The sequence below is a fragment of the Oncorhynchus nerka genome, linkage group LG9b (genome assembly GCF_034236695.1).
Source record: "Oncorhynchus nerka isolate Pitt River linkage group LG9b, Oner_Uvic_2.0, whole genome shotgun sequence".
Taxonomy (NCBI): Eukaryota; Metazoa; Chordata; class Actinopteri; order Salmoniformes; family Salmonidae; genus Oncorhynchus; species Oncorhynchus nerka.
In genome coordinates, this window is record NC_088424.1 from 39,075,174 (window position 1) to 39,089,423 (window position 14,250).

General features: G+C 46.2%; 2 protein-coding genes across 11 annotated transcripts in view; one reads left to right on the top strand and one right to left on the bottom strand.

Moving 5' to 3' along the window:
* LOC115119462 (G-protein-signaling modulator 2-like) overlaps nucleotides 1-1,870 on the top strand; it is a 24,363-nt gene extending 22,493 nt beyond the window's left edge. For all 7 annotated transcript variants that reach the window (XM_029648265.2, XM_029648268.2, XM_029648262.2 and 4 more), the window contains one exon: nucleotides 2-1,870. In XM_029648265.2, the coding sequence (XP_029504125.1) occupies nucleotides 2-160 (159 nt within the window). In that variant the 3' untranslated portion in view covers nucleotides 161-1,870. The remainder of the gene's footprint in view (nucleotide 1) is intronic.
* The window catches only part of wdr47a (WD repeat domain 47a), a 27,304-nt gene continuing 14,482 nt past the window's right edge, over nucleotides 1,429-14,250 (bottom strand). For all 4 annotated transcript variants that reach the window (XM_029648257.2, XM_029648258.2, XM_029648259.2 and 1 more), the window contains exons 10-17: nucleotides 12,288-12,557; nucleotides 9,661-9,730; nucleotides 7,544-7,704; nucleotides 7,210-7,382; nucleotides 6,820-6,990; nucleotides 6,543-6,674; nucleotides 6,249-6,467; nucleotides 1,429-3,164 (exon numbers count right to left, since the gene is read on the bottom strand). In XM_029648257.2, coding sequence (XP_029504117.1) covers nucleotides 3,022-3,164; nucleotides 6,249-6,467; nucleotides 6,543-6,674; nucleotides 6,820-6,990; nucleotides 7,210-7,382; nucleotides 7,544-7,704; nucleotides 9,661-9,730; nucleotides 12,288-12,557 — 1,339 coding nt within the window. In that variant the 3' untranslated portion in view covers nucleotides 1,429-3,021. The remainder of the gene's footprint in view (nucleotides 3,165-6,248; nucleotides 6,468-6,542; nucleotides 6,675-6,819; nucleotides 6,991-7,209; nucleotides 7,383-7,543; nucleotides 7,705-9,660; nucleotides 9,731-12,287; nucleotides 12,558-14,250) is intronic.

Below are 14,250 nucleotides of genomic sequence, written 5' to 3' on the forward strand. Positions count from 1 at the left end.
GGGTTCCCGTCTGGATGACCAGCGCTGCGCCCCTCCTCCGGCACGTGGCCCCACTGTCCCAGACGAGGACTTCTTCAGCCTCATCATGAGGTCCCAGGCCAAACGCATGGACGAGCAGCGGGTCACCCTGCCCTCTGCAGCACGGCCATGCTCCAACTGAGCCTTGCCCAAGGAGAGGCCCCCGATGGCGGGGTGAAAACCCAGGAGAGTGGGCCTCTCTGGAGGTGAACAGTGTGGAAGAGTGTTTTGTATTTGTCCATGACATTGATGCTGTACTCAACAGTGAATGGGGCTATTTTACATTGAGAAGTTAGTCTATGGTCTTTTCTCTCCGTAACAGACACTGTGTTGCTTCCAACAATAATGGTTGTTGATAATCCTGCCCATGGTGGGATTCAGAAGTCTCATGTTTCCCAGTTGAAAGCACTGCTAGCATTAATGTAGGTGCCTATAGGGAACAGTCATGAACTCTAAAAGAAACCCACTGAAGGGTTCTAGAATATGGAACCATTTTTCCTTATGGGGAATACTCGACCTTGCACTCTACGATCTGGAACTGTACCGGACATGTTGTGAAATTGCACAGACAAACATGATGCCCTGAACCTACTCATCTTATGTTTAACAATTATGTACTCCATAGAATTTTACTACCATTTATTTCTAAGCTCTTGCATACTGCCGTTACACCTACCCTTGATTTGATTTTGCACCAGATTTTTCTGACGTAGACTAGACTGTTACAGCACTCTTTCCAGCAGGTAGCCTAGCGGTTAGAATGTTGGGCCAGTAACCTAAAGGTCGCTGGTTCGAATCCTGAGCCGACCAGGTAAAAAAAAATCTGCCGATGTGCTTTTGAACAAGACACGTAACCCTAATTGCGTCTGATAATGTATTTAATAGTCTGTTAGAAGTTATGAATGAGGGGGATGGGATACCTCATTTAGGTAAGGATTTAAAAAAAGAAAATGCTCTCAGGCTTAATAATCATTGATAAAATAATGAATTTACCTGTGGATGTGTACAGTCCCTGATGCTCTTCTGTACTTCCTATATTTTCTGACAGAGGAATAAAGCTACATTTATTTAGTATAGAAATTGTTTTGTCTTAACTTTGGGTTTGGTGAACCATTGAGTTAGCTGGAGAGGTGTCAAAGCACAGCTTTCCACAAGGCAACTACCAAACCGTGAGGCTAGGTGTGTAATTGAACCATAAATAACATTTTATTTGTCACACACATGGTTAGCAGATGTTAATGCGAGTGAAGTGCTTCTGACAAAAAACAATTCCTAGGAACGCGAGGCGGCCATCTGTCGGCGCCGGAAGTGTGCTTACATCTTATTCCTAAAGTTCTTGAATGATACATCTCAAACTTCAGACCTTTTAGTGTGTACTAACTACAGTCCTATCAGATCACACTAGTTCAGTCAAGGGTCAGAGGCTTTTATTTACATACCACTGCAGCGATCACACTTTCATTTCTCTTAGTCACTTAAAACAAGTTTTTATAAAAGCTAAATACAAGAACCACCATCTTATTTCATATCAACAGAAAATCATGACTAGACATACAATAACAAATTATAAATACATATTAGTTTGGCCTTATTTTAAAATGGATGAACAAAGCCTAAAACTCAAGCCTGCATCTTGATAAGTGTCTGGTGCAAACATAAGATACAGAAACTAAACATGGCCCGCAACACAGGTTCATAAATGTGATGTAGAGCTTTTTCTAAGATTTCATTGTGCATAAGAATCCCTTTATATGGTCAGTCTGCCATCTAGGTAACAACCAGTAACATTGCAGAACTAAGTAAAGCTATACAAGTGATTGTTTCTTCCAACTGAACTGTACGCCGCTGCAGCTGGCCAAGCCAAAAAGTAGATCTGTAATTCCCTTCCATGTTGATAGAAAACCAGTATTGTATTTTTCCATTTGAAAGCAAGCCAATGCAAGAAACACCGTATCTGCCCGAAGATATGGTGTTTGATTTGATTTGATTTAGATAGCATTTTGCACTAAACATGACAACGTACAAGTCCCACCCCCCCCCCCCAAAAAAGTATGTATTTTTTTACAAAGCCAGCGACGCGATAGGCAAACTTGCACAGTAGCGTTAGACATAGGAAAGTTCCACATTAGGGGTATACTAGTAGTATTGACAGCTAATTGATCGAAGCAACAGATTCAACTCGATAGTTGATATCCCACACTGATCACCTGATGTAATGAACAACACAGTCAGCAGTTTAGATCACAACATTGGTTTCTTCTCAAATAATAGCAGCATGGTAACAAGTTGTAACAAACACACTGACTGTGCAAACTAATGAGGAATGTACATTTTGTTTCTGGAATGATGTCACAACTTTGACCCCGAAATGGAGAGGACCCACATGGATTTCTGTATTGATAAAGCTCTTGTGGAACCTGGATAACTCAAAGCACCATATGAAACAATGCACTGTAGCAAAACATCTCCAGTTGGTGCACTTCCCTCATTGTACCCCCCCCAGACACACCTGTTGAACCACTAAGTACAGGATGCAGTTGCCAGAGTGAGAGTTGTTCCCAGAAGCAGTGATGGGAGGGGAGCTGAGCATGAAATCAAACCTTGATACAACCACTCGGACTTCACTCCAGAGGGATAAACCGTCCTGTTGGTTGCAACTGGTGAGGGAGTGTAGGGTGCATCCAGGTTGTGTATTATAGGTTATTCATGTCCACTGTGTGTGTACTAGGGGTTGAGTGTGTGTCCAGTATGTGACGGTACGATCAGCGGAGGAGGAGAGGAAGGACAGGTTGTGTGTGTGTTAGGGGTTGTGTGTCCAGAGTGTGACGGTCAGGAGAGGAAGGACCGGTCGTGTGTGTGTTAGGGGTTGTGTGTCCAGAGTGTGACGGTACGGTCAGCGGAGGAGGAGAGGAAGGACAGGTCGTGTGTGTGATAGGGGTTGTGTGTCCAGAGTGTGACGGTACGGTCAGCGGAGGAGGAGAGGAAGGACAGGTCGTGTGTGTGTTAGGGGTTGTGTGTCCAGAGTGTGACGGTACGGTCAGCGGAGGAGGAGAGGAAGGACAGGTCGTGTGTGTGCCACCTGCACTGAATCACCTTGTCACCGTGCTCCCCTACCAGAGTCAGGGGCAACGGCTTCGTCAAGTCACCTGCACAGACAAAAACACATTATTGTGTGTACAAAGAGCCTAAATACATGTGTATGGACTTGTGAGCAGGGATGGAACTCAGGCATTTTGGCCACTGGCTAGCTTTCCATCCTGGATAGTGATTCCTCAGAAGTCAATGAAAGCAGCTAAACCAAATAAATACGTCTAGGTTTTTTTTGCTTTATTATTAGACCAACAAATCACACAAAACACTGACAGACTGAACAACACACAACAGTTGAACAACAACCATCACCAGACTATTTAGCGACTGTCTGAAATGCCATCCTAGTCCCTACATAGTGCATTGCTTTTGACCAGAGATCTATGGGCCCTGGTTGAAAGCCCTTGACTTACTCCACATTTTGTGGTGTTACAGCCTGAATTCAAAATGGATTAAAAAAAGGTTTTCATCAAATCTACACACAATACCCTATAATGACAAAGCGAAAACAGGTTTTTAGAAATGTACATTGATGGTCCCCAAGAACACATTGACCATCATTCCTAAATGTAAAAAGTTTGGGAACCACCATGTCTATTCCTAGAGCTGGCTGGCCGGCCACACTGAGCAATCGGGGGAGAAGGGCCTTGGTCCGGGAGGTGACCAAGAACCCGATGGTCACTGACAGAGCTCTACAGTTGTGGCCAAAAGTTTTGAGAATGACACAAATATTAATTTCCACAACGTTTGTGGCTTCAGTGTCTTTAGATATTTTTGTCAGATGTTACTATGGAATACTGAAATATAATTACAAGCGTCAAAGGCTTTTATTGACAATTACATGAAGTTGATGCAAAGAGTCAATATTTGCAGTGTTGACCCTTTTTCAAGACCTGCAATCCACCCTGGGATGCTGTCAATTAACTTCTGGGCCACATCCTGACTGATGGCAGCGCATTCTTGCATAATCTATGCTTTGAGTTTGTCAGAATTTGTGGGTTTTTGTTTGTCCACCCGCCTCTTGAGGATTGACCACAAATTCTCAATGGGATTAAGGTCTGGGGAGTTTCCTGGCCATGGACCCAAAATATCAATGTTTTGTTCCCCGAGCCACTTAGTTATCACTTTTGCCTTAAGGCAAGGTGCTCCATCATGCTGGAAAAGGCATTGTTCATCACCAAACTGTTCCTGGATGGTTGGGAGAAGTTGCTCTCAGAGGATGTGTTGGCACCATTCTTTATTCATGGCTGTGTTCTTAGGCAAAATTGTGAGTGAGCCCACTCCCTTGACTGAGAAGGAACCCCACACATGAATGGTCTCAGGATGCTTTACTGTTGGCATGACACAGGACTGATGGTAGCGCTCACCTTGTCTTCTCCAGACAAGCTTTTTTCCAGATGCCCAAAACAATCAGAAAGGGGATTCATCAGAGAAAATGACTTTACCCCAGTTCTCAGTAGTCCAATCCCTGTATCTTTTGCAGAATATCAGTCTGTCCCTGATGTTTTTCCTGGAGAGAAGTGGCTTCTTTGCTACACTTCTTGACACCAGGCCACCTTCACCTCACCAGGCCACCTTCACCTCACTGTGTGTGCAGATGTACTCACACCTGCCTGCTGCCATTCCTGAACAAGCTCTGTACTGGTGGTGCCCCGATCCCGCAGCTGAATCAACTTTAGGAGACGGTCCTGGAGCTTGCTGGACTTTCTTGGGCACCCTGAAGCCTTCTTCACAACAATTGAACCGCTACCCTGGAAGTTCTTGATGATCCGATAAATGGTTGATTTAGGTGCAATCTTACTGGCAGCAATATCCTTGTCTGTGAAGCCCTTTTTGTGCAAAGCAATGATGACGGAACGTGTTTCCTTGCAGGTAACCATGGTTGACAGAGGAAGAACAATGATTGCAAGCACCACCCTCCTTTTGAAGCTTCCAGTCTGTTATTCAAACTCAATCAGCATGACAGAGTGATCTCCAGCCTTGTCCTCGTCAACACTCAGACCTGTGTTAACGAGAGAATCACTGACATGTCAGCTGGTCCTGTTGTGGCAGGGCTGAAATGCAGTGAAAATGTTTTTTTGTGTGATTTAGTTCATTTGCATGGCAAAGAGGGACTTTGCAATTAATTGCAATTCACCTGATCACTCTTCAGTATATACAAACTGAGGCAGCAGATGTTGTGAAAATTAATATTTGTGTCATTCTCAAAACCTTTAGCCACGACTGTAGAGTTCCTCTGTGGAGATGGTAGAACCTTCCAGAAGGACAACCACCTCTGCAGCTCTCCACCAATCAGGCCTTTATGGTAGAGTGGCAAGATGGAAGCCACTCCTCGGTAAAAGGCACATGACAGCCCGCTTGGAGTTTGCCAAAAGGCATCTAAAGGACTCTCAGACCATGAGAAACAAGATTATCTGGTCTGATGAAACCAAGATTTAACTCTTTGGCCTGAATACCAAGCATCACATCTGGAAGAAACCTGGCACCATCCTTACGGTGAAGCATGGTGGTGGCAGCATCATGCTGTGGGGATGTTTTTCAGTGACAGGGACTGGGAGACTAGTCAGGATCGAGGGAAAGATGAATAGAGCAAAATACAGAGAGATCCTTGATAACCTGCTCACGACTGGGGCGAAGGTTCACCTTCCAACTGGACAATGACCCTAAGCACACAGCCAAGACAACGCAGGAGTGGCTTCGGGACAAGTCTCTGAATGTCCTTGAGTGGCCCAGCCAGAGCCCGGACTTGAACCCGATCGAACATCTCTGGAGAGACCTGAAACCAGCTGTGCAGCAACACTCCCCATCCAACCTGACAGAGCTTGAGAAGAATGGGAAAAACTCCCCAAATACAGGTATGTCAAGCTTGTAGCGTCATACCAAATAAGACTCAAGGCTGTAATCGCTGCCAAAGGTGCTTCAACAAAGTACTGAGTAAATGGTCTGAATACTTATGTAAATTAGATATTTCCGTTTTTTTTTTGCTTTGTCATTGTGTGTCGCTTGGTGATAGAACCCCCCCCGATTTAATCCATTTTAGAATAAGGCAGTGACGTACCAGAATGAGGAAAAGGTGTGTTTCGAACTGTGCATAGAAAATAGAATCCATTTCAGACATAGCCACTAGATGTCTTCCTTACCTTGCAGGTTGCTGATCATGACCTTGGTGTCGTAGGAACCAGTGAGCAGGTAGTGTGCCCCGGGGGAGAACCTAACGGAGCGCACATCACTGGAATGGGGCCGGTATGTCTGCACCATGCGTCCCCCTCTGATGTCATAAAGCATACAGCCGCTGTCCTCCTGGCCCGTCGCTAGGAGACGACCGCTAGGGTCCACCGCTACCGAGGCAACAGGACTGCCTGAGAGGACGAGAGAGACATATGTAAGCCAGTCAAAGAAACACGTGTGTGTGTGTGTGAGGTAGCAGTACTCACCTGATCCATGAAAGGCAGTGCCCACCACTCTAACGCAGCTCGGTACTCTCAGGTCCCAGAACCTCACAGTCTTGTCCTGAGAGCCTGACGCTATCATCCACCCTCCCCACGTATACAGAGACAGGATATGACCTGAGGATGAAGGCACAGATCATCAGTCTCACGTCGCTCTCTCGTGGAGGCCTTTATTTTCCATATAGGAAATATGATATGATTAAGTAAGTAGTACATGAGTGTGTGTAAATGAGTGCTGTGGAGCAAATTAGTGTGTGTGTACCTGTGTGTCCACTGAGAGCGTGTAAGCCCTGTCCTCTCTGACAGTCAGTGGTGTAGATGTTACAGTCTCCAGCTCCGGCGCTGATCAGAATGGCCCCTCCACTTTCTGGTCCCTCCATGAATGCCAGGTCTCTGATGGTACCGTCGTGCATACTGAACTCCAGGTCTGGACCTGAGAGAGGGACAGAAACAGAGAGTGGGAGTAAGACGAAAACAAACTAAAAGAGTTCGAAGAGAAAATAAGACAACTGCAAGTTTCATTGTCAGTTGTACATTGGATTTTACTCAATAGTCAGTCATTTCAGGAGATGAATTAAATGGAATTGATCCTAATCTGTGTATAGAGTGTATGTGAGATGGAATAGCCTCCCAACCCTTGTATTGAGTTTACCTGTGGCGTTGCAGGTCTCTGAGCTAAAGGGCAGGACTTTGACATATTTGTCGTTGGAGCCAGTGGCTAGCAGCTGTCCACAGTGACTCCAGGCCACACAGTAGATAGAACCCTTATGGTGCTTATTCCTCTTAAAACAAACCTCCGGCTGCTTGGTCATACCTGATACCCCACTGAGGGAGGGGAGGGGGAGAGAGAGAGAGCTAAATCGTAGTCTCTTAACAGCAGAATAGCTCAAAGTAGTTGAACAGTAGATAAATCATTTCAGGAATGATTAGGCTGTGTGTCTGTCCCTCACTGTGTGTGTGTGTGTGTGTGTGTGTATATATATTACCTGGTGTCCAGTGGTGCGTTTGGGTAGGCACACACGCGTAGCGTCTTAGAGTTGGAGCCCACGGCGTATAGCGCTCCCGTGGGGTGGAAGGCTACAGCGCGCACTGCCTGAGTGTCTTCCAGGGTATTCACAGCTACAAACAGGGCCTTGGCCTTGTCCCCCTGCAACACACAAAATGAACATCAGAGACCAGAATGAAAATAGCCCTCTATCCTCAGGTACCGAGCTAGTAGAAAATATGCCAAAGTAGCCCGCCAGCAGACTTAGGTCTCAGTCTCTCACAAACACAGACCTGCCCACAGACATAGACCTGCCCACAAACACAGACCTGCCCACAGACACAGACCTGCCCACAGACACAGACCTGCCCACAGACACAGACCTGCCCACAGACACAGACCTGCCCACAGACACAGACCTGCCCAGAAAGTATTCAGACCTTATTCTAAAATGGATTAAATAGTTTTTTCCCCCCTCATTAAGCTACACACATTAACCCATAATGGCAAAGCAAAAAATGCTTAAGACGTTTTTGCTGGATTATAAAAAATAAACTGAAATATGAAATACTGAAACATTTACATAAGTATTAAGACTCTTTACTCAGTACTTTTTTGAAGCACCTTTTGGCAGCGATTACAGCCTTGAGTCTTCATGGCTATGACGCCATAAGCTTGGCACACCTATATTTGGGGAGTTTCTCCCATTCTTCTCTGCAGATCCTCTCAAGCTCTGTCAGGATGGATGGGGAGTGTCGCAGCACAGCTATTTTCAGGTCTCTCCAGAGATGTTCGATCGGGTTCAAGTCCGGGCTCTGGCTGAGCCACTCAAGGACATTGAGACTTGTCCCGAAGCCACTCCTGCGTTGTCTTGGCTGTTTGCATAGGGTTGTTGTCCTGTTAGGTTAACCTTCGCCCCCAGTCTGAGGTCCTGAGCACTCTGGAGCAGGTTTTCATCAAGGATCCCTGTACTTTGCTCCGTTCATCTTTTTCTCAATCCTGACTAGTCTCCCAGTCCCTGCCGCTGAAAAACATCCCCACAGCATGATGCTGCCACCAACATGCTTCACCGTAGGGATGGTGCCAGGTTTCCTCCAGACGTGACGCTTGGCATTCAGGCCAAAGAGTTCAATCTTGGTTTCATTAGACCAGAGAATCTTGTTTCTCATGGTCAGAGTCTTAAGGTGCCTTTTGGCAAACTCCAAGCAGCTGTCATGTGCCTTTTACTGAGGAGTGGCTTCTATCTGGCCACTCTACCATAAAGGCCTTTATGGTAGAGAGCTGCAGAGATGGTTGTCCTTCTGGAAGGTTCTCCCATCTCCACAGAGGAACTCTAGAGCTCCGTCAGTGTGACCATCTGGTTCTTGGTCACCTTCCAGACCAAGGCCCTTCTCCCCTGATTGCTCAGGTGGTTCCAAACGTCTTCCATTTAAGAATGATGGGGACCTTCAATGCTGCAGAAATGTTTTGGTATCCTTCCCCAGATCTGTGCCTGGACACAATCCAGTCTCGGGGCTCTACGGACAATTCCTTCAACCTCATGACTTGGTTTTTGCTCTGACATGCACTGTTAACTGTGGGACCTTATATAGGTGCCTTTCTAAATCATGTCCAATCAATTTAAATTTACCACAGGTGGACTCCAAGTTGCAGAAAAATCAAGGATGATCAATGGAAACAGGATGCACCTGAGCTCAGTTTCGAGTCTCATAGCAAAGCGTCTGAATACTTATGTAAATAAGGTATGTTTTTTGAATAAATTTGCAAAGATTTCTAAACCTGTTTTCGCTTTGTTATTATGGGGTATTGTTTGTAGAATGCTGAGGAAATACTTTCTGAAGGCACTGTAATTACCAGTATAATCTGTGATCTTCTATGCCTTATGCTATTCATGATTCTGAAATAGAGCCAACAGCCTTTGTCACTGCTGATTTAACTGGAATCTAATGGATTAAATCTCCACTCCTCACAGGGTATAATCCAGGGTTACTGTGCATGACATCATAGTGGGTACAGGATTCCCCCCCACCCTATCCCATCCCAGAGAGAGATTCATGTCCTGCTAAGCCTACAGTGGGAGTGTAGACAGAGACTGTATGTGAGAGAAAGAGAACCTACCTCTTTACTCCGAGTGAGGGCTCCTGGCGAGTCATCTAATCCAGAGGTCTGTCCAGCTACTTTCTGGGGACTAGAACACACACAGATATAGCATGAGTACATTGCTCTGTGCATACCCTGTACCAGGGTTTCCGTGAGCAGGCAAATGCCTGCCTTTGGCTGATAAGTGTAGAACTTGTTGCCGGCCATTACAAAATAATGTTTTCATTCAATACCGGTGGATGTGCTCCAAATTCAAAGGCAAATATACTTCATAGGATAATACATCAGTGGGAGGCAGGTAACCGAAAGGTTGCTGGATTGAGTCCCTGATCTGTCGTTCTGCCCCTGAACAAGGCAGTTAACCACTGTTTTCTGGTAGGCCGTCATTGGAGAACAATAACAATGTTTAAATCCTGAAGCTGCTGGGACAGTGTAGGCGTGTGTTTCTTTTGTTACTCACTTTAAAAGACACAAGGTCCTCATAAGAGACTTCAGCTAAGTGTCCCTCGACTGGGCAAACTTTACGAAGATTGTGTAGATTATCCCCAGTTCCAGTGTTCCCACAGAGAGGGGATTCTTTCTCCAAAAACAGAGTAAAGATGGCCTCAAGATGGCCGCCTTCTTGAGGACAAAGTAACGAGGTTGATGTGCATCAAGCTGCTCCAAGGAGTTGGACAAGTTTTACTTTCCAACAGCAGCAGGCCAAGGTCCACCGCACACCCAACTAAGTTAGAGGCATATTATTGTGTTGGTCAGGCCTGTCCTAGCACTTCTGCTGCCACCCCTCTGTCACGTATAGTATAACGACCTGGAATGGATTGATAGACTAGAGTAATGATGTGGACCATGTGCATTTCAGTTGAGTTTATTCAGTAACACTTAAACTAAACATCGTTGACAACTATTCACATCAGTTAAAATGTTGCAATCACTAGGCAGCCAACTGTCTATAGTAGGAAACAGAGTAGTTATCAATAAGCCACGTATATCACATGACGTGAGTCACGACCCCAAGATAGGTCCAATTATAATAAACAATTTATTATCATTCAGTAGAACTGTAAAAAGAGATATCATATGATCTTTGGAAATAAGCGCTTTCATAAATGCATGGCGGGGCCTCGCTTCACATGAATCTTATTTTACAATGCCATCAATGAACCAGCCTTAATGAATTTATTTACATATGAAATGTGATTGTCCAACATTAGTTTTATACCTTCCTCCTTTTGTGGCCTCTTTCCCCTGCTGTGGTGCTGCATGGCAGTGGGAGTGGGGCAGACCGGCCCTGGTGTTCCTCCAACACCTCTCCCCAGTTGTTATTTATTAGGCCTCTTTCCCCTGCTGTGGTGCTGCATGGCAGTGGGAGTGGGGCAGACCCTGGTGTTCCTCCAACACCTCTCCCCAGTTGTTATTTATTAGGCCTCTTTCCCCTGCTGTGGTGCTGAGTGGGAGTGGGGCAGACCGGCCCTGGTGTTCCTCCAACACCTCTCCCCAGTTGTTATTTATTAGGCCTCTTTCCCCTGCTGTGGTGCTGCATGGCAGTGGGAGTGGGGCAGACCGGCCCTGGTGTTCCTCCAACACCTCTCCCCAGTTGTTATTTATTAGGCCTCTTTCCCCTGCTGTGGTGCTGAGTGGGAGTGGGGCAGACCGGCCCTGGTGTTCCTCCAACACCTCTCCCCAGTTGTTATTTATTAGGCCTCTTTCCCCTGCTGTGGTGCTGAATGGCAGTGGGAGTGGGGCAGACCGGCCCTGGTGTTCCTCCAACACCTCTCCCCAGTTGTTATTTATTAGGCCTCTTTCCCCTGCTGTGGTGCTGAATGGCAGTGGGAGTGGGGCAGACCCTGGTGTTCCTCCAACACCTCTCCCCAGTTGTTATTTATTAGGCCTCTTTCCCCTGCTGTGGTGCTGCATGACAGTGGGAGTGGGGCAGACCGGCCCTGGTGTTCCTCCAACACCTCTCCCCAGTTGTTATTTATTAGGCCTCTTTCCCCTGCTGTGGTGCTGCATGGCAGTGGGGCAGACTGGCCCTGGTGTTCCTCCAACACCTCTCCCCAGTTGTTATTTATTAGGCCTATTTCAAATGCTCATGCCTAGGCTAAATTAAATTAGAGACCTCGATTGTATTTGAAAACAGCTGTACTTTGTTAATTGAAATGTTCATACAAACAGCCTATAGGACAGGTCGTTCACAAATGATATGCAAATAGTACATATTGTGTTTAATTAATGTGAAGGCGACTTGTCCTTCTAGGCTGAATTGTGTTTCTTCATGATATTCATTTCTGATTTCCAGCAGGGATGAAGATACAACAGGCAGTGCTATGCTTTTCAATAAAACCTGTCGTTGGTATAAGAACATTGTTTTATTACAACTTTACAGGCCAATTTATATTCTGTTCAGATGAATTATAATAATAATGTGATTGAGTTTACAGTGGGTGGACTCTAACGTGTTATGCAGCCAATGCATTTCTCAAATGTCTGGTAATTAAAAATCTTGCCGGTCACGGGGTCTAGTGCCAAATTTTCCTAATAGAAACCCTGCCATGTACACAAAGAAAAACACATGTATACACACTCGCCATATAGACACCCCACCCACAGACACACTCCACCGCCCCTCACACACACACGTATCTCACCTCTGGGAGACCACGGGGGATTCATTAGGTGGGGGCACCTCCTGTCCCCCTGCAGTGCGTTGTGGGGTGCTGCTGACCACCCCTCCTCCCTGAGGGCGGCCCTGCTCGGGGGTCAGGGTCACAGTGGGGTCAGAGGTCAGGCCTGCGGGGTCACCGTTGTTGTTGTTCTCGGGGGTCGGGCCCGTGCCGTTACACTGCTGGGACAGAGACTGGACCTCCTCCCCTAGACTCTCCATCCCTAAATTCAACTCCTCCAGCTTCTGAATAGACCTGGGTAGACAGAACACACCAGGTAACACACACACACACACAGGTGTAATCTCTGCTGGTCTTGTGTCATGTCTCTTTACTCATGTAATTCATGTAAATGTCACTCTCTGATGTCAGCATAGTTAGATAATGAGAGTCTGGCTCCAGACACACAGACAGAGAGCATAGTTAGATAATGACAGTCTGGCTCCAGACACACAGACAGAGAGCATAGTTAGATAATGACAGTCTGGCTCCAGACACACAGACAGAGAGCATAGTTAGATAATGAGAGTCTGGCTCCAGACACACAGGCAGAGAGCATAGTTAGATAATGAGTCTGGCTCCAGACACACAGGTAGAGAGCATAGTTAGATAATGAGTCTGGCTCCAGACACACAGACAGAGAGCATAGTTAGATAATGACAGTCTGGCTCCAGACACACAGACAGAGAGCATAGTTAGATAATGACAGTCTGGCTCCAGACACACAGACAGAGAGCATAGTTAGATAATGAGAGTCTGGCTCCAGACACACAGGCAGAGAGCATAGTTAGATAATGAGTCTGGCTCCAGACACACAGGTAGAGAGCATAGTTAGATAATGAGTCTGGCTCCAGACACACAGGCAGAGAGCATAGTTAGATGATGAGAGTCTGGCTCCAGACACACAGGCAGAGAGCATAGTTAGATAATGAGAGTCTGGCTCCAGACACACAGGCAGAGAGCATAGTTAGATAATGAGAGTCTGGCTCCAGACACACAGACAGAGAGCATAGTTAGATAATGAGAGTCTGGCTCCAGACACACAGGTAGAGAGCATAGTTAGATAATGACAGTCTGGCTCCAGACACACAGACAGAGAGCATAGTTAGATAATGACAGTCTGGCTCCAGACACACAGGCAGAGAGCATAGTTAGATAATGACAGTCTGGCTCCAGACACACAGGCAGAGCATAGTTAGATGATGACAGTCTGGCTCCAGACACACAGGCAGAGAGCATAGTTAGATGATGACAGTCTGGCTCCAGACACACAGACAGAGAGCATAGTTAGATAATGAGAGTCTGGCTCCAGACACACAGGCAGAGAGCATAGTTAGATAATGAGAGTCTGGCTCCAGACACACAGACAGAGAGCATAGTTAGATAATGAGAGTCTGGCTCCAGACACACAGGTAGAGAGCATAGTTAGATAATGAGAGTCTGGCTCCAGACACACAGGCAGAGAGCATAGTTAGATAATGAGAGTCTGGCTCCAGACACACAGACAGAGAGCATAGTTAGATGATGACAGTCTGGCTCCAGACACACAGACAGAGAGCATAGTTAGATAATGAGAGTCTGGCTCCAGACACACAGGCAGAGAGCATAGTTAGATAATGAGTCTGGCTCCAGACACACAGGCAGAGAGCATAGTTAGATAATGAGAGTCTGGCTCCAGACACACAGGTAGAGAGCATAGTTAGATAATGACAGTCTGGCTCCAGACACACAGGTAGAGAGCATAGTTAGATAATGACAGTCTGGCTCCAGACACACAGGCAGAGAACATAGTTAGATAATGAGAGTCTGGCTCCAGACACACAGGCAGAGAGCATAGTTAGATAATGAGAGTCTGGCTCCAGACACACAGGCAGAGAGCATAGTTAGATGATGACAGTCTGGCTCCAGACACACAGACAGAGAGCATAGTTAGATAATGACAGTCTGG